At 41.5% G+C, this 19,289-nt stretch overlaps 1 protein-coding gene across 2 annotated transcripts in view; it reads left to right on the forward strand.

Annotated features, from left to right (window-relative positions):
• The first annotated feature begins 10,559 nt into the window (after positions 1–10,559).
• ptgir (prostaglandin I2 receptor) overlaps positions 10,560–19,289 on the forward strand; it is a 25,604-nt gene continuing 16,874 nt past the window's right edge. Inside the window, exons 1-2 of one of the 2 annotated variants that reach the window (XM_055029064.1) lie at positions 10,560–10,947; positions 11,073–12,057. In XM_055029064.1, the coding sequence (XP_054885039.1) occupies positions 11,203–12,057 (855 nt within the window). In that variant the 5' untranslated portion in view covers positions 10,560–10,947; positions 11,073–11,202. Of the gene's footprint in view, positions 10,948–11,047; positions 12,058–19,289 lie in introns of those variants that run through there. The other variant, XM_055029065.1, reaches the window with a different exon arrangement.

The following is a 19,289-nucleotide window of genomic DNA, read 5'->3' on the forward strand; positions in this document are numbered from 1 at the left end:
CAGTTGGGTACCGACCTAATTCTGGCGATGAACTGATTTTTTTGGTTTTAAAAGTAAAACTACAGGCACTAATTGTCTAATTACATATTTTAGTTTTTAAATTCTACTTGAACACCATTTGCATTTTGAAAACAAAAGTTTGGGAACATTAAGGTATGAAAACAGCTATATACATTCGGATATCACAAGTAATATCGCTTTAATTCGGTGATTATACCTCTGCCCTTCTTAAAACTGCTTTTTCCAGAAGGAAGGGATTAAATTGCACAAAATGAACCTTTTTTTCCAGTCCTTTATTTTTTGCAATTATATTTATACTTTCACCTGTAAAGAAGTTTATTTCTGACAGATAAAATTTCAAGAAATGACTGATTTGATGGAAACGAGTAGCCAAGCACCGACTCATTCATGAGCTGTGAAGAAAGTAGAAACATCACAGGAGGGTTAACACAAGATGGCGCTGTTTCATCAAGTAACCGATTGGAAACTTCCCTGCTTCGGTTGAACACAAAAACTGCTTTCAAACAGTTTTTGTTTAAATCAGACACTAGAAAGTAGAAGTAGGCACAGACAAAAAACGAAACATTTCTAAAGCTCACAATAATTTATGAAACAGATGAAGCTCTCGACTGAATGTGTGTTAGAGACTGACTGGATGCGCTGCACCCTCGACCCATATTTGTGTACATTTGCAATAAAACAATGGCTCATGATGCTCAGGTGTAAACCTACTGCTGAAAGACAAACATGAGATTTTTCCGTCGCCTCGTCTTTCTCCAGTTTTACAGCCAGTCTAGTTCCAGTTTTTTAACGGCGAGTTATCTTCCCATCCCATCAGCCGCTTTACGCTCCTCATGAGAGCTGCAAGAGAAGCAGCCGTCTCCCCTCTCGGCTTACGCTCACGTATTGACCTTTGAACTGTGTTCTTGTTTTGTGGACGGAAGCCAGAACACGTGAAGAAAACCCACACGGGCGCCAGAGGTGAACGCGACTTCCTCACAGTCTGTGTTTCTGTGAAATACGAGGAATCCCTTGTCATTATGATCAGTTTCATGACATGAGGTCTTTATTCTCGTCCAACTTTACTCGTATTTAAAACCCAAATCAAAAACTCGGAGCCTGGCCCTGATTCTCCACCATGTACAAGTAACTAGCTCGCAGGAAAAAGGCCAGAAAATAGACATAATAATCTATCTTTTTATTGTTGATGCAGAATGTTAAGCACTTTTAATCTCCTCTCATCTGACAAGCTGAAATATAAGCAATATTGCTGCAAATTTTTCCTCAATAAATGTTAAAAACGTGTGAAAAACTAAAGGGAAGAAGCTGATAGTGACCAGTGCTTATGGTTGTGAAAAGTTTTATTGTATTGAGGCTAAAAATACAAATCCCAGTGAATCATTTGCACTTTTTCTTTGTCAAATAGAGTAAATGCTCACAATTCACCCAATAAACTCATCTTGGAAATTATTTTGAGGCTCACAACAGTAAAAGAGCAGCTTCGATAAAATGACCATGCAATGCTGGAGCCAAATGGTCTGTACGATAAAATATGAATTAAATACGAACAGATTTGCAATAGTTTTTAAATACTGGGGAGGGAAATGAGGATCTTTACCGGCGGGCATGACAGAAAATAATTGAGAACCACTGCGTTAAGCTAACAGGGTCTGGGGCGATTGCACAGCCTTGCACTGCCTCCTACTTGTAACTTCCTGCTACTGCTATGAAAATGATGGCATTACATCTGGAATTATCATCCATTTCAATGGTGAAATGAGGGAAAATGAAAAATTCAGAATTGTATTTTTGTCTGTGTCACAACGTTGCTTGGACTAGACCTGAAGGCATATGAATATATTTGGGATGAACCCAAAAGAAATAAAAAAAACCCCAATCATTATGTGATTACGTGGATGACACTGGTACCACAGAAGAGTGTCAGCAATTAAATGACATCGTTTATGCCTCAGCTCACCAAAATGAAATCAGTTCGAGAGTCGAAACTTTCGTATAGAGGAACTGTCCCCAGTTTCTCCGTGTGAAACGACGAAACAATTTCGCATCAAGTCAAACTTTCTTATTCTTGGTCTTCCTGCATTTTTTTTTTATTTTAATGTTCCTATTTACCTGTAACCATTTCAGCCTTTCAGATGATTTAGATCCAAAATACCTCCGCAAAAAAAACGTCACATTCGACCAGGGTTTAGTTAAATACCAGAGCTTTTGTAAATTGACACTTTAAGCAGTGTGCATTCACACAACAGGTGTCTGCAGGGTGTTTATAGCACCTTAATCCTAAAATTGCTTTCCTTGGGTTTGATGAGGGATTTCGATTTCTTCTGCTTATTTTGAGAGACCCAGCTAAATAGAACCTATTGCAGCTCTAATGGTTGACAATTGGTGTGTGTCATGTTGTGAAAGTCACAAAAATCAGATGATGAGATATGAAAATGTAGCCTTTGTTTTGTCAAGAGCAACTAATGGTGGAGGAGAAAAGAAAGCCTGAGTCGCTTTTACGGAAACAGAATGCAAAGGAAATCGTCTGCAGCATTAAATATAACAATTAAGAGACTGCACTGACGGAGAAAAGAAGAAGAGAGCGCAACCCTGACCGTCCTCGTTATCTCCACCGCTGCATCGGGTCACAACCAGGCTGCGCGTCTGCCGCCATGACACATGACGAATGGTGAGTTTAAACGTTTTCATTTCAATGAATAAAATCATAATTTGATAAACTGCCTCTTGTATTTCTTCAGGTTTCCTCTGTCTGGCAGTAAGATGTGTTTAAATGTCTGAAACATTTGAGGGGAACGAAAACCAAACAAACAAAAACATCCAAAACAAAGAGGGCAGACATCTGTAAATGCGGAAATACCTCAGTCATGTCGTAACATCATCATGGCAATGTGGTTTATAAATGGCTTGTTTAGTTTTTTCTACACCATTTTCTGCTTCTTGTCTGCAGGTGACACTTCGGACCATTCCCAGTAGAGGTCCAGTACAAACACTTGCCAGTTATCTGTTGCCCACATGCGCCTGCTTTAGCAACTTTATCCGAAATGTAAACTTGTAAAACTTGCAACGATACAAACCCTGAGATGGGAAGGGATCCAAACAGATCCCGACATCCGAACTGCCTCCAGCATCACCAAACATCATCCCTGAGCTTTTTTTCAGAACCTCGTGAGATGTAAACATGAAGCAAAAAAGACGGGATAAGCAGGTGAACTTCCTGCGCTTCCCACGCTGCTGGAAACGGTTTCTATTTGGCTTCCTCAAATGGTCACAAATCAGGCAGAGCGGACAGGCCACAGACCGACATTTCTCTCCAGGCTCACAGCCGTATCGCTTTCACAGTGTGGTTTATGATGCGGTTCCCATATATTTCTGTTTTGGGGGTCAGCAGAAGTAATATGGGATTCGTTTTTGCTCCTTTTGTTTCCCTTCCTGGAACTCACAGCTCACTGACCGTCATGCATATAATGGCTTCAGGATGGTTGAAACGATATGCATCCTTTCTGTTTGTTGTCTGACCACATTTACCAGCTAAACGTTTTACCGCACGTACGCGCAAAGGTCACTTTCACAATGCTTCTCGAGCGGCAGAGATGCGCTGCCATTGGTCAACAGTTTTCCCAGGAATATCAACCGCAAAAAAGTTATTGCAAGAACTCGCTGACAAGTCGGGTTAAAATTGTATGTTTTTTAAAATCCTTGTTTCGGCATGTTAGAAACACTATTTTCTTGTATCTCATATGGAAATTAGCTAATAACTATTTAGAAGTATATAATTTACTTAGTTATGCAAATATTAAGTTCAAATGCAGCATAAAATTATTTAAAAGCCTTGATGTTTGTCGCACACCCACAAACTTTGAATATATTCTTGGTGATTTTTTCAAACACATAAGAAATCTATAGCTTTATCTGTTGCACGCGTCTCTTTTCAACCTCTGACATCACACAACGAAACCTGGCGAAACCAGCCGCCTTCATCTGATCGTCGTCGTCAACATCGTCCGTCTTCCTTTGTTGAGTTTAATCTCAGTCTGAATCTGCCTGTTCTGCGAAGCCCTCTGCGGTCTGTGAGAGAGAGCACCAGCGCTATGAATACCGAGAAGCCCGGCAGGCAGACACGTCCCAGATGAAGCGGTGGAGAAGTTAAAAGCGGAGGTCAGCGGTGGGAGGATTAATCAGAGACGCAGCAACAGAAGCTGCAATGATTCACAGATGAAGGGGATGAACGTGTGGACGGCATAATATTTACTATTATTTACTCCATTGATCTGGTCTATCGGGGCAAAGTCACGAGGGCAAGAAATCCTGTAGAAGAAGAAGCTGTGAGCAGAACAAAATGAAAAGAAAATTATTATTTCCTTTTTGGCCTCCATGTTAAGTCAGTGTTAGAAAACCACCTCTGCCCCCCACCCTGTGCAATGCTCTTGACCTCCGACTCCTTTTTTCTCATCAACACTGAGCTTATCTTTGCAACTTGCGACCGAAACGTGATGCCAGTTCTGAACGTTTTGAGTCAACAGCGCGCCAAGAACTGCGCCGCTTTGCATTGTGTGGTAAACCTCGCATTTCTGTTAAACTCGAAAATGTCTTTTCGAGACTCTTCCCCCAGAATTCGACATTGTGCGATACGGCTTTCCAAATTTGATCAGAGAGACGTTATGGCCTCAGCCGTCGTTCACCGAGGCATCTTGACTGGTTTTTATCTCCAATATCACATTATGAAGACACAGAGAAGCCGGTCGTCAGACTTAATAGAAAAATGGACGGAGCAAATCGCAGGAAAAACCTGGAAGGAGAGCTTTTAGGAGCCGTGAGCCACTTTTAGCCGCGGCGCAGGGCCTCCTTCCTGCAGCGCGAAGAACCCAAACTCACAGCCAGAGCTACAAAGGACTGGTTTACAGTGGTTTTCACAGTTATGCATTGCTTTGTGTTGGTCGACCATATGAAATCCCACCGCAGCACATTATTGTTCGTGCCCGCTATGTGACAAATGTGCAACATTTCAACGATGGAAAATACTTTTTCACCAAGAGACAACTATTACACTTTGCTCGATTCTGTAAATACCGTTAGCTCTGTTTGGCATGTTGGTTCTGGCTTTGCTTGCTGGATGTGTCGAGTGTGTGGGTGTGTGTGTGTGTGTGTGTGTGTGTGTGTGTGTGTGTGTGTGTGTGTGTGTGTGTGTGGGTGTGAGAGAGAGAGAAAGGGAAATAGGAAGAAAGAGAGAGAGAGAGAGAAACCTTTTTTCCAGCTGAGGCCTGTTTGGACAAAACGAAAACAAGAGAAGCTTGTGAAAAAACAATTACTTGACTGAGAACAAGAAAAAGAATAATAATAAAAAAAAACATGTCAGGATCTATTACTGCTTGAATTACATCAGACGGGGTGAAACAACACAGCTCTGGCTCATTATAGGTAGTTTAGATACCTGCGCATTGTCTACTGGATTCCTCCAGGATTACAAAGGCCTTGCTTGTGTGTGGTGTTGTTTTCCGCTGCACCATTGTGTTTGTGGATATGTTTCCACCTGTATGTTCCTGCAGAGGACTTTCCAATGCTCGGATTAGCTATGATTTATGAATTTCACCACAAATTTTTCAGGTGGGTAAGACGTTTGCGCATTTACTCATCAATGGACAAAATTCTACAATTACCTTCTGAAATGCTCTTTGTTTCTCTTTTTTTATTCCAACAGAATGTAATCCTGGACCTTTAGGGGGTTTTTTCTTGCAACAACACACACTCTACTCTCAGTACTTGTGTTTCCTGACATTAGTTTTCTTTATTGGCTGAGCTGATTTTAGTAGATTTCCTGTTCAGCATTTGTAAAACAGGTTTCTAGACTGGCTCGTAGTCTCCTCGTGTTTTTAGCAAACGCACATTTACTGAACGATTTAAAATCCCGTTGGAGCAGCACTCACTTTGAGCCAATGCAACAAGCTTAAGTTGACTTACGAATATTCCCTTTGGGAAAATGGTGGCATAACAAACATATTTCCCACTTTCGGTCGACTTACAAATGTTCCCTTTGGGAAATTGTAGCATAAAAAAAAAAAAAAAAATTAAATCAAAAAATAACTTGTGCTTGTGTAAGATGCAGCTTTGGCTACAGCTGAGCTATTCAAGGTCTGTCTCCTTTCCACTTCATTGAGTTTTATTTTCTGTCATCCGTACCGACCAAAACAAACAAACAAACAAACAAAAAACTGCTTTTGTCTGGCAAGAAGTAAAAACATCAACAAAGAGTGGGCGAGGAAAAAGACAAAAAAGCAATTTTCCAGGAATATTACACATGACTGAGAAGAAATGCACTGTAATTAAATCATTTAGTGATTAACATTCCTAAACTTTATCCGCACTTGATCAATATACAACTAAGTGGAAACACAAGCAGAAGAAACAACATAGGAAGTGCTGGGAGGGCTTGGGAGGCAATACATGGTATTTTGGTTGCATAATAGACAAACTCCTCAGACCACAAGGGCTTTGACCGAGCAAGCAAGCAGTCATGCAAAACAAACATATGTCAGAACGCAGACTTTCAGTAAATCTAATTCAATTCTCCACAGATCAATATTCACCTCAAATTCTCTGCTTCCAATAAGGAGCAAGAGACTTTAGCATGTTGCGTAACACGCAGATGCCGAGGCCCAACCGAGTAACTTATGATTTATAAAGTAATACCCGATGCAGAGGCTCTTCCGAAAATGACCCCTTTTTGCGTCAGCACGTTTTTCCTCCCTCCCCGGTTCTCACTGCTCACAGACGTTGAGTCAAATGATTTAAGCGACTGATTCAAAATGGCGATGGACAGAAGCCCAGATTGTTCTGACACTAACATCAAAGAGAAAATGATGCACACCAGACCGAGCGTTTCCATCACGTGACGAGACAGATCAAACTCACGGCGGGTCGGTTTTTGAATCCACTTAAAAGTAACTGTGCGGTCGGTGGCAACTGCATCTGAAAAGCGAGAAACCTGACAGGCGGAATGGACTCCAAACGCCATCCGTCTTGAACGAGCCGATTTATCGGCCTCGGTGGAAAAAAAAAATCAAAATGAATCAATACATTTTTGGATAAAAGGCTCCTGTGTTTGCTGAAGGCGTTGAAGCTTTTAGCTAATATATTCAGGTCAAGGTTTGGGAGGAAATCAAAAATCCTGGTTTTTGTCTTTTTCGCTCGTATTATGTTTCACTTTCACAGTAGTGCAGAATGTTGGAAGAACACCACAGCAACCCTGAGAACCAGAAGGGTAAGAAATTGTCAAGCTTTCATCTGTTCTGTCTCTCCCACTTCAAACAGAGCAGAATATGAAGACATCCATTAAACAAACTCTCCTTCATGCGCCCCATGACAGTCTCTCCATCGATCCATCCGCCTTTTGTTTTCACCCAGAGGCTGATTTACTTCTATTCTTTGTTACGCTTTATTCTCTAAAGCAGGGGTGTCAAACTCAAATACACAGTGGGCCAAAACTTTAAATTGAACAAAGTCGCGGGCCAAGGTTGAACAAATGAATCTTTTAATATGGACCCAAACAAGTTCTAATATAACAATAAATATTGAACAAGCAAAGCTTATCTAACTTAAAAGTGCAGGTGTGCAAAATTGAGTTGCTAATAATAATAAAACATATTATTATATTAAATAAAACATATTTAATATATAAAATAAAATATTAAATATATTAAATTAAATTTAAATAAACATTTAATGCCTCCTTTCTCACGTAAAAGATTAATATTAATTTAAATTTGCCTCGCGGGCCAAATATAATAACACTGCGGGCCAAATTTGGCCCGCGGGCCAGAGTTTGACACCTATGCTCTAAAGAATGATCTAATTCATAGCTGCCCAGGTTGACAGGGTTTTCTTTTTCTGTCTGCTTTTCCAGTAGTTTTGGTGGAAACATTTTTAATAAGGCTCTTAAACTCAGAGTATGAATTTGGATAAAAAGGGAGCTTTTTGTCAAACCACACAACATGACTTTGTTGTTTTTTGTTTTTTTGTTTTTTCCAACTGAATCCATTAAAAATATCAAACATTTTGACAAAAGAAATAAAATGGGACTTTAGCACCAATGTGGTGTTTACTAAAGCGTAATTAGCAAACTACATCAACTTGACAAAACTTCCACATTTCTTTCCGATGCTACAACGTCTGAGTCAAGATGTGATCTGTTGTTCTTCAATGAGGAATGAATAACTTCAGGTTCCTGCTCAGTTAGGAAGGATCTGGCAGATGGACGGTCGGCCGGCCGTCTGGTTTGTCGGCTGGAACATTTTCACACCTGTTTCACATTTAGAAAAGCAGATAAAAGCCCACTGGTTCTACCAAAGTTATTTTTATATGAGATTCATGCGTTCATGTTGAAAGAGGTAATATTGATCTTTTCTCATGCCTCGTTCCTCCTCCCTCTACACACCCAGACCTCAAAGATAGTTGATCGTATTCAATAACTTTGCTTGTTCGGTGCAGAGTAACGTCGTTTCCCAGGTTTGTTAAACAGTGTAGTAACTTTGCAATGCATTTCTCTTTGCTGGAGTTTTTTTCTGTTGCTGTTTCTCATAAACATGTCACCTCAGTGTCATGCTCTCTTTTCATTCTCTCTTGTTAACATTCTGTAGATAACTTCACTGTAATTTATTTATTTACACTGAAGCTGTTTGACATCATTTCTGTGAAAAGCGCTTCACAAGTGAAATTCATTTATTTTCAAATGACTTTCTGGTAGGACTGTAAGTTTCATGTCAGTCGATATTGACAGTTATCGATATTTATCGATCAGTGTTTTGGTTTTGAAAATCTGAAACTCACTGTGATATTTCCTGGCTTATCCACAGTTCTCACTCCAGGCCTTTGTTTGTTTTCCGGCAGTTTTGCGGGACAACGGCCAAACTTGAAAACGCTGCTGCGCAAGTTGCCCGACGGGGCATTGCTAGGCACCCAAAGAGCGAGCAAGTTTAGTCGATACCACGAACCCAGCTCAGCAGGCCGTGAAGAGGCTGAGCAGCTAGAGCCTTTTCTGCTGCCTTCGTCTCCCAGAATGCTGTGCGGTTCTGGATCGGCATTCAGTGAGCATTCCTCTTGCCTACTGATACCGAAGGCGTTCTTTAGGCCACAAAACAAACACCGCTGCCTTTCACGTGCACAACCATTGAATTGTTTTGCTGTGCAGCAAGCCTGCCATGTATCATCACAGGAGCTTGTGTAAAATGCTCCACGTGTCACGGTCTCCTTCCCTCATTTGGTGCGCTCACAAACAGGCCCACTGCTGTGAGGAGTTTGTGTGCAAATGGTAATATTTGTTTTGAGCTTCTGCGTCTGCTGTTTATTTAAAAGTGTCGCCTCGGTTTGTTCTACGGGCGCTGAATCTGCCAACACCCTCCGAGGTATCCTCATCTGTAGTAGTCAAAGGTGAATTAGAATAATGCTTTCCAGACAGGGAGAAACAAATAGCGCAACTCTCCAACATAAATCATCCTGGCCTTCTATACGTTTTGAAGTGTTGAGACGTCTTTTGTTTTTTTGCTCACACTCCTCTTGGCAATACGCTGATACTTCAAGGCCTTTGTCTGCTAACAGCGATCGTAATTTATCCCAACAGTTGGGAGTAGAAAAATAAGACTTCATGACTGTAGAGCTTTCACAAAATGTGAACCAAACATAAAAAAAAAAAAAAAAAAAAAAAAAACACAAAGCTAAGACTCCCACAGCCCAGACAATGACGGGCTAATTAAAAAGAGTGGAGCAAAAGCAAACAAGGATTAGCTGCTTCAATTACATTTGTAGTCAATAATGTGGAAAGTCTCTCTCTTGGTCTGAGGTGATGGAGAGGGGGAAAGCATCACGTGAACCAGGCGAAGAGTCGTTCAGAGCATCTTTTTTAGAAACTAGAGGAGTACTGGCAGTACTGATTTTACATTTCCTTTGCACATTGTGTGTCCTGCCGTGTGAGACGGGTCCAGGGTCGGTGTCGTGGCTCTTGGTGCTGGTCGGGGCCCGGGGACGAGAGCACTCCGAAACCACAAGCTTTAAACATGAGCCGATGGAGATAAATTCAAAATGTATACATTTAAAACATGTCAAAAAAAAGAAAGAAAAAAAACAAACAAAGAACTTTGGGCATTTGCATCTAATTTTTGTCCCAATTTCTACACTTTCAAAAATGTATCTGTTATTAAAATTGTTCAGTTTTAAAGGGGCGGTGCAGACACACAGTGTCAAATGTGTCTTTAAGAAAAATTACATGAATTTATATATTTGGTGTAATTTTGGTGTTCTATTCTCTGTTTTTTTTTCTGTCTTTCTATTGATTTACGTTGTTTATGTTAGTGATTATTTAAAAAAAGACAAATAAAAACGCCTACGTGTGGAAAGCTTGTTTGTTTACACTTTTTGTGTGTGTGTACAACTTGAGTAATTGCGATTTATTTGGACTGCTGATGGTTTACATTTACAATCTACAAATATTTACACTGGCCTAATTTTAAATACACATCTCATCATTATCTTCATCTTCGTCGCCACCTCCATCATCATCATCATCACCAGACAGAACTGTCCCGATGAACATCACCTTCATCCGCGACACGCGTGTTGCACAGTGGGAGGGAGGTTTGAATCGATCCGGCAGACTGGGAGGAGTAAACTCAAAGAGGAGGAGGAGGGAAAGGGAGAAGAAGCCGAGAACCGATCAGTCTGTTTCTGAGAGTCACCGCGGATCAGAGCTGCTCTCAAACTCCAGTTTTATCCCAGGTTATGCTGTCATTTTTCTCGGAGTAAAAAAAGAAAATAATAATAATATTAATAAGGACAGGAACAGCCAGCAAAATGAGAAAGTTAGAGAAAGGAAGAAGTTGAAACTTCTTCATAGATTTATTACTAATATTATTACTATTGCACTGCTGCTTCAGTGAGAGGGTAAGTAGCTGTAATTCATTGCCGATATCCTTGTGAATTTTTGACATGTTGTGACAAAGTGAAAGCGAGACTTCTTCTGTTACTTTCTGCCTGATCTAAAAGTACTTCTTCCACATGCTCCGCAGAGTCTGCATGCGCTGAGGGGCGATGCGGCTGTGAGGGCGTCAACACGCGGCGGCATCGCGCCCTTTGCCAAATGACCGTCTCCAAAGAGCAGCAATCAGGCGCGGATCGTTTGCAGTAAAAACCCTCCTCATGCTGGAAGACCCTCCTCTGACAACCATGAACGACAGCGTCAAATGCCACGGCCAGCTTGTGATTTCCGGCCAAGGCAACAAGCCCATCACCATCACTTTCTTTTCGCTCGGAGTGGTGGGCAACCTGCTGGCCCTCTTCATCCTCTTGGTGCACCAGAAGGAGAACCGCTCCCGGTCCTCGGTCTTCTGCATCCTGGTGACCGGTCTGGTCCTCACCGACCTGCTGGGGACCTGCCTCCTCAGCCCGCCCGTGTTCATCTGCTACGCCCACAACGCGTCCCTGGTCGGCCTCGGCGGGGAGAAGCTCTGCAACCTGTTCGGCTTTGTGGTGAACTTCTTCGGACTGGCGTCCACCCTCATCCTGTGCGCCATGGCCCTGGAGCGCTGCCTGGCCATCAGCCACCCGTATTTTTACTCGGTGCACATCCGCCCCGCTTTCGCCAAAGTCGCCCTCCTCTTCGTTTACCTCTTCTCCTTGACTTTCTGCCTCTTGCCGTTCATCGGGTACGGCAAATTCAGGCAGTACTGCCCGGGGACGTGGTGCTTCATGGACATGGGGGACGCCCGCGGCACCTGGCAGGAGCGCGGGGAGTTGATCCTGGCCTTCTCTCTGTCCTACTCCTCGCTCAATGCGCTGCTGATCTTCGTCGTGTTCGCCTGCAACGGCTCCGTGATCGTCAGCCTGTGCAAGATGCACCGCAGCCACTTGACGCGCCGCGGCTCCGTGGTGTCGGTGGCCCGGAGGAAAAAGCTGAGCTTGGCCTGGTTCGGACGCGGGGAGGAGGAGTTGGACCACGTGGTGCTGCTGGCTCTCATCACAGTCATCTTCGTGGTGTGCTCCCTGCCTCTAACCGTGAGTATCACCCAACACCCCCGGGTCCATCCAGGGCCGGGTGTAGCGGGGTGTGGGGCCCCCGGGTTAGAGAAGATTTTGGACCCCCAAGACAAGAGAGCAAATCAGAGGGGAGAGGAAAAACCTAAACAATGTTTTTTGGGTACCTTCATATGAATGTGCATAAAAAAAATTTAAATCACAAAAAAATCAATATTTTTATAATATTTACTTGTTTTATTTTCTAATAAAAATGGCTGTAGATGCAGATTAGCTACATTAGCTGCAGTGGCTAATCGAACACAGTGAAGCACCTGCTCTACTGATGTCAGTGTGAAGGTCGCCTCCTTGTTATGTAGTTTGAATGAACCCAAACATGCTGAATCCCGCATCACATCCACGTGTTAAGGTTGTCAAAGTCAAACAACTGACCTACTCACCTCTCTTTTGATGCTTTTTTTATGAATTAAAACTTTTGGCCGACTTTGTAATCTCGTCGTTGTAGCATTGACAATTAGAACCAAAGCATTGCATCCCTTTTGTGTTCATATGCCATGCATACATGTAAGATTTAGCTCGTAACAGTTAAACCCAATGGTCGTCGGTCGTCATTCTGCAGTTTGCCCACATTGCAGCAACTGAGCGACGTGTCTGTGAGCAGCTGATGTATATGAGGTTTCTCTTAGTGGTCTGGAGCAGCAGGCCCGTCTTCGAGGGGCCAGAGGCAGAAATGGTTGTTGCTGAAGTAGCTGGTCGTTCACAGAGTCCTGCATCCAAGGACGTTCGTAGAAAAAATGAGTGGAAGAAAAAAGTGTCGTATGGGAATCTGCACCAGCAACAGCGACACTCCCAGACAGATCCTAGACGTGGGCTGCGGGTGTTTTACCGGGGCTAGGAAGAAAAAGAACTTAACTGTTGCTAAGTGGGCCCAGGTCTTCTTTCCAAACGAATGTCGAGTTTGTCGCAGAGCCATCACTCATACCTGACATAGGCCCTGGAGGATAAAGGTAACAGAAAATGCTGGATATTGCAACTTTTTCTCGAAGGTCATGTAAATATTGATTGGCTCTGCTTTGGGCTTGTGGATCTGGCTTGACTAAATCTATAGGGAAATGTAGGAATTTGACAATTGCTCTTCTGTTTTTGCCAATTACTGATATTCATAATAAGATGCGATAAAATCTAATTTATTAGGATGGCCTGTTATGTCACATGGTTCTGTTGGAAGGATTATTATATCCAGCCGCGTTATTAAATTTTTGTCGTTATTCATTTTCCTTAATGATCCAGCTCTCAACAGACGTCCCACTAACTCACATGGTCCTTTGGGAACTTTAACTCTCCCTCCGGGTGAACTAAAGCCCACAGTTGTCACATCTAAATATAGCACAGGGTTGCTATATTTATATTTTGTTTTCAAAAATGTGACAACTTGTCATTTACACAACAATCTAGCAAATTAAAGACGCTCACAGTGATATAAGTTACTGCGTGAACCTCTAAGACTCCATGAATATAAAATGTATTTATCTTATAGATGAAATTTTGGGGCCCTCTAAGCTGCTGCTGGTCTGGGTTCAAACGTAGAGTCACAATTTGTCACAACTGCCAAACTAGAAAGTTATTTAAAGAAAAGTGACACAGCCGTCTGTAAAGGCCAGCGCTCCAAACTTAAATAACTTTCGAGAACAAGTTAAAAAAATGTTTCATCATAAAATCCAACACGTGGATCATGCTTCCTGTAAGTGGTGACATCAGAGCAGGTTTGCACATATATTCCTTCCTGTCGTTGTCGGCTCTTGTTCTTTTATCGTCGCACTTATATAGAAAATAAAAAGCTTTTTGGGGCACGGCAGCTGTTTTGGAATGCGCTTGTAGGCACAGTTTAAGCCTCTCTAACGGCTGTGTTGTGTTTAGGTGTGTCTGAGAGTGCGGCGCAAATGTGTGAGTTTGTTTTGAGGAGTGAGCTTCACATTTGCTCCTACTCCAGGGGAGTGGACCGAACCTGAAAACCCTGGAGGACTGGTCCGGCCTCTCTCCACAGGCCGCTCTCCTTTCTGTCGGAATCTGAGGTCAAATCGGGTCCACGAAACATTAGCAACTCGGCACACTAACTAATGAGCGTAGCGAGCTCCATAAACGTGTGTTTCGTAGTAAAACAAAGTTCGTTTTTGTTGTACGGGAGCCATCTTTTCAGTGATAAAATAGTTTCAGAAAAGCGGTTAAAACGGTTCATGGTTTTGCCATGTGCCCGTTTGCGGTCTGTGCCTGGATGCTTGACTCAGCTCTGGTTCATGATGGTATTTCACCTAAATCACTGTCGAAAAACCCAGAGGGCAAAATAAACAGTGATGACAAAGTCCTCTTCACATCTGTCTGAGTAAGAGTCAGGAAACCCCAACTTTGGTGGCTGCAAGCATTTTAATAATGCGGTGAGGCGTTCGTGTCAAAAGAGATTTGGATCTGGAAACTTCCCGGGTGTTTTTGTGCCATATGTTGATTCGAATTTCAGCAAATATAAAATGCAAAGCATCAACATCACACGTAACTCTGCCGTCCTGACAATGACAGATATTTTTGCTCTGAGGTGGGGTTAACTCGGTGAAGAAAGCAGCTGCACTTATTTGCTGTTTCACGTTTGCTCTCGTGTTCATATGTTTCAATTGATCAAACAATATCCACAACGTTTTTGTTTTCCCACATGTTAACATTGGCTCTCCTTGCAGCTCGTTGGAGAACCAACACTCTCTGAACGTCTCATCCTTCAGAGCTCTGTTTGAATGACTTTGGATCCAAATCATCTGTTGCTTTTTGGGATCTTTTGGCCTGCTTCATGTTCTGTTAATGCAACTCCTGGAGTCCGTGACTTAATTAGTAACACTTACACTCAAGTGTTGCAACTAGAACTAAGCGTAGCTTTCCTAAAGACTCTGGTTTGTCATTGTTTGCTCAAGATCTAAAGGGGGTAAAAATAACGTAGTCTGGATAGTTTGGAAATGATTCAGCATTTTTGTACCTTTTTTTTTTTTGTCGTTGTTGTTTTTCCAAGTTATATTTGATATTAAAATGTTCTGACAACACTTCAACTAAGACTAAGGTCGTTTTAACAATTATTTCTTAATATGTATTTGACTTTACCCATAAACTCTGGACTCTATAGCTGAACATTTAAGCGTACACTATGCTAGAGTGCTAGCTCTTTTTCCTTTCTTTTTTTCATATTTCAACTCTTGATGCAGTTCAGTGTTTCTTATTAATGGTGTCCAGATAAAACAGGGCGGCTTCCTGCTTCATTCGATGCTTTCTTCTGTGATTTTCTCTCACAGTCTTTTGAGTGCAAGTGTTTTATGTCATCGATATACCGTTGATTACATTTTTGGCCACTCTGATTTTAACAACACTTTTATTGTTGTTGCCTTCCTGTTCTCGTCAAACTCTGATCATTTCAGGACTCACTTTTAAGAGGCTTGAAGCAATCGAGATTCGCAGCTGCTCTCTGCCCAGCGAAAGGTGTTTGAGCACAGCAAGCCAGATGGGCCACAACTAGATATGATGTCGTCTCACTCAGTCTGAATGTGAAATCATTCAGACAAAAAAAATAAATAAATACTTAAAGTCTCTGGCGACAACCTGGATTTGACTAACAAAAGAAAGGGCAAAGCCTTTAGTGCAGATTTGCTTGCTGTGCTTGCAGGTTGTGATTGTTCAAAGTTGTCTTTTCGAAATCACAGACAGATTTCGGGACTTGTCAGGCACAACAAGTCCTTGTTTCAGGAAATTGAGGGTAGAGTTGCGTTTCCAGCACATGTTTTGTAATGTTTTCAATAATTAATCACTCTAACACCGAGCCTGGACACATTTCTAGAGGAAATTCTGTGCCTGTTTGTGCGCGTGAATCTTTGCAGTCGTACTAGTCACGCTGCGAAGCCTGATGCTGCACACGTACAAGCAGCCGTAACCTTTTCCAGACAGATGTGAGTCGGTGATTAACACCCGTCGGTCTGGCTCACAGCGCAACAGATGCTGGAAAGGGAAGAGGGAGGGAAAGAAAAAAAGAAGTCTGACTCAGTCTGGTGGGATGTTTTCATTGTGTTGCTCACATTGAATTTATTACAACCAGTTTTTCTCTTGACATGTACAGGAAGGCTCAACGCCGCATCCTGATTTGTTGCTCTCAGTGAACACAGCAAGAGCAAACCACAAAACCATGAAACAAAAGTGTGTTTCTGATTTATCCTTGCATGCATACAGCAATATCTTATAACTCGATGTGCCAATATCGAGTTGTGCCAGTGTTGTCGCCGTACTGACGCAGAGTAGTCAAGAATGAAAGCAGGGACAAGACAGGAAAAGGTGTCTAATTATCTCATCAGATGTTTTTGGTTCTCATCTGTGAACAGTGTTTGAGGATTTCATACTTGGAGTTTCAGCAGATCCTTGTTTACTTTGTGGAAACTAGGAGGCATCTTGTTGAGCTTTTTCAGTTGGGGAAGACTGAAGACTTCCTCTGAGGGCGAACTTCACATCGAGGGATGTTGTGTTCGAGGATGTGGTAGAAGACATTTGTGGAGCTGGTGGTTGGCATAAAGCGTTATCTCTCGGCTACAGCTGCTGTATATCTGTTCAACTTCTCAGGCTTGTCTCCGTGTGTGACCTGCCACTTCTGTTTGATTTATAGTGCAATATGTGCCATTGCAGGAGGTGGCTCCGCTAAAGTGTTACTGAGCAGTAAAAGTTGATGTGATGAATTTTATTACTTGAGAGGATCTGTGAAAAATGCACTTGATGTGTTTGTTCCCGAAAGAACTTTTTTTTTTTGTAGTCGAGTTATTGACGTATTTAAAAATGCATTGCCAGAGGTCATATATGGTTAATGTGTGTTCAAGTTTTCAACGTAATGCTTTAAAAGTAAATATCAATAAGCAGTAGATCATAGATCATTTTTCCCATAAGAGGATCTTTAAAGGAAGATCGCTCTGACCAATTTAGACATTGCAAAGTTCTCAGCTTAATTTGAGATTAAAACAAATATCAGAAGTTACGAGCTTGTTGATTAAACAAAAAAGAAAATATTCTCTCTTCCTTGTTCCCATTACTTCCAATAAATGTTACCATGAGAACCATAAAGCTCCCATCAGACCATTTATTAGTAATCAATGCCAGGATCAAGGAAGTGTTCCCTGTCATCACTTCCTTTTGGGAAGATTGGCTCCAGATCTTTCTTTTTCTAGCATCTTTGAATGAAAAAAAACAAACATATGAAATGCAGCATTTCATATGTTTAAAGTTGTTATTTCCTTAACTTTAATTCATAAAAAGTTTCCATTAGTGTATATGTACTTAACTTACTCAGCAGACATACTGTATTGATCGCGGCGTACGTCAGATAAAATGTCAGGAAGGCTCATATTGATCCATCAACTAAATAACTACTCCACTGGCTGGAAAGGGAAAGTATTACACGGATAAGAATAGCTTTAATACCTCCATTATGCTGCACTGATGATCCAGAATGAGGATTCACAGACAGAGCAACTTCTGAAATACATCACTTCAACTATATATAGGTTTCACTTAGATACGAAAATGATCTGGCTTCTAAGAAAACTCTGGACACGGCATCTGTGGTCAACCTGGAAGAGATTTTTGAGAACTGGAAATGGAAAAATCGATAGAGATTCTGAGGAAGCTTTTTTTATTTGTAACCTAAACTCTTTTTTTTTTTTTTACCACCAACTAATGTAAATGCAGTTTTTAAGCACATTAGTTTGTTATTCTGATAGGAACCGATGTGCAGCTTCCTGCTCCAGCTCCTGGTTATAATCTTTATACTCCAGATGTTAAATATCTTTAATGTAAGCAGTGATAGATGTTTGCGTTTTACCTTCTAAATACAGATAAGAAAAAGGGGTTTCCAATAATTTGGGTTAGAAAATGAAGACAGGAAACCAAATCCAATAGTTTGCTGTCTCAGACCTCCGGGGAAACGTCCGCTGAGAAAAAGGCAAGAAAAACCTGGAGAGTAAAACTGCCTGGGAAAAGAAAAAGCAAGAGATGCAAAACCCTGACTGCAACCTACTTGCTAGAGCCAACTTTACTTTGTTTATACAAATTAGCATTTGTTTTCTTGTTAGCCAGGGCGCATATATTCCTCATTACAAAAGGCCATGAGCCACAAAAGTCCCTCAGTAAGGACATCCCCTCCCAAACACTAGTGGGACCGAGTCGAGTCCGTGGATGTCGGCGCCCACAGCCAGCTGGATCCGGATCAAGTGAAAGAAATCTATCCAGATCCGCAAAGGTCAAAGATGATTCAAGACTGAAAACAGGCTGACTCTTGCCAAAAGACGGTGAAAATGACTCAAGTTCTTTTTTTTTTTTCTCTTTATGGCCACAGATGTGGCATGTAGATCTTAATACATGCAACACTGTTCACATTTAAAAGTAACAGAAAATAAATATAAACTAAAATATGACAATGCCTGTCTGATTGGCCTGTGGTGTGTTTTTTCTTTTAGCAGAGAGACGGAGACAAGCGCAACCTGTAAATTAGAGATGGGCGGATCGATCCAAAATATCGATAATATCAATACCGTATCGCTTTCAGTTCTTGTCCAAGACAAGAAAAACATGTGCTCAGGTTGGTGGGAAAAACATTACAACATAATGCAGAAGGTTCCTCTTTTAGTCTCACTTTTAGAGTTTTGATGATGTGGTGTTGTGGTGTGGCTGAAAATTTGTCCACTATTAACCCACAGTGAGGCTGCATGTTGTATGACTTGGTACTTTTGTGTTTTTATGAGGTACAGCACTTTGAACCTCCTTGTTGATGAAATGTGCGACATACAAATAAACTTGATTGATTGATTAATTGATTGATTGAACCAGCCATCGTTGAGGGATCACATAAAAGCCAGTACAGGCAGATACACACTGTCCACTTTGAATGAAAGCTCCATAAATACAGAGGTTTCCAGTCAGGCGCTGAGACAGCACTATTTTTAATGTCACTTATTTGTCTTTTAATGCTGCCCATGATGCACATTTTGAACATCTTTTAATGAACTCACTCAGTTGCATATTCCTTTGGATGGGAGTGTGAGTTTTTCTTTTTTAGTAACTGTGGAACATTAATCCTGCAAAGTATTTTACTCTTAGTTTTCATTCTGTACAATTTTACTTTCTTTGATTGCCTGTCACTTTCTTTTCTATTCTATTCTATTCTATTCTATTCTATTCTATTCTATTCTATT

The sequence above is a fragment of the Poeciliopsis prolifica genome, unplaced genomic scaffold (genome assembly GCF_027474105.1).
Source record: "Poeciliopsis prolifica strain line A6 unplaced genomic scaffold, Auburn_PproV2 SCAFFOLD004, whole genome shotgun sequence".
In the NCBI taxonomy this organism is placed as follows: domain Eukaryota; kingdom Metazoa; phylum Chordata; class Actinopteri; order Cyprinodontiformes; family Poeciliidae; genus Poeciliopsis; species Poeciliopsis prolifica.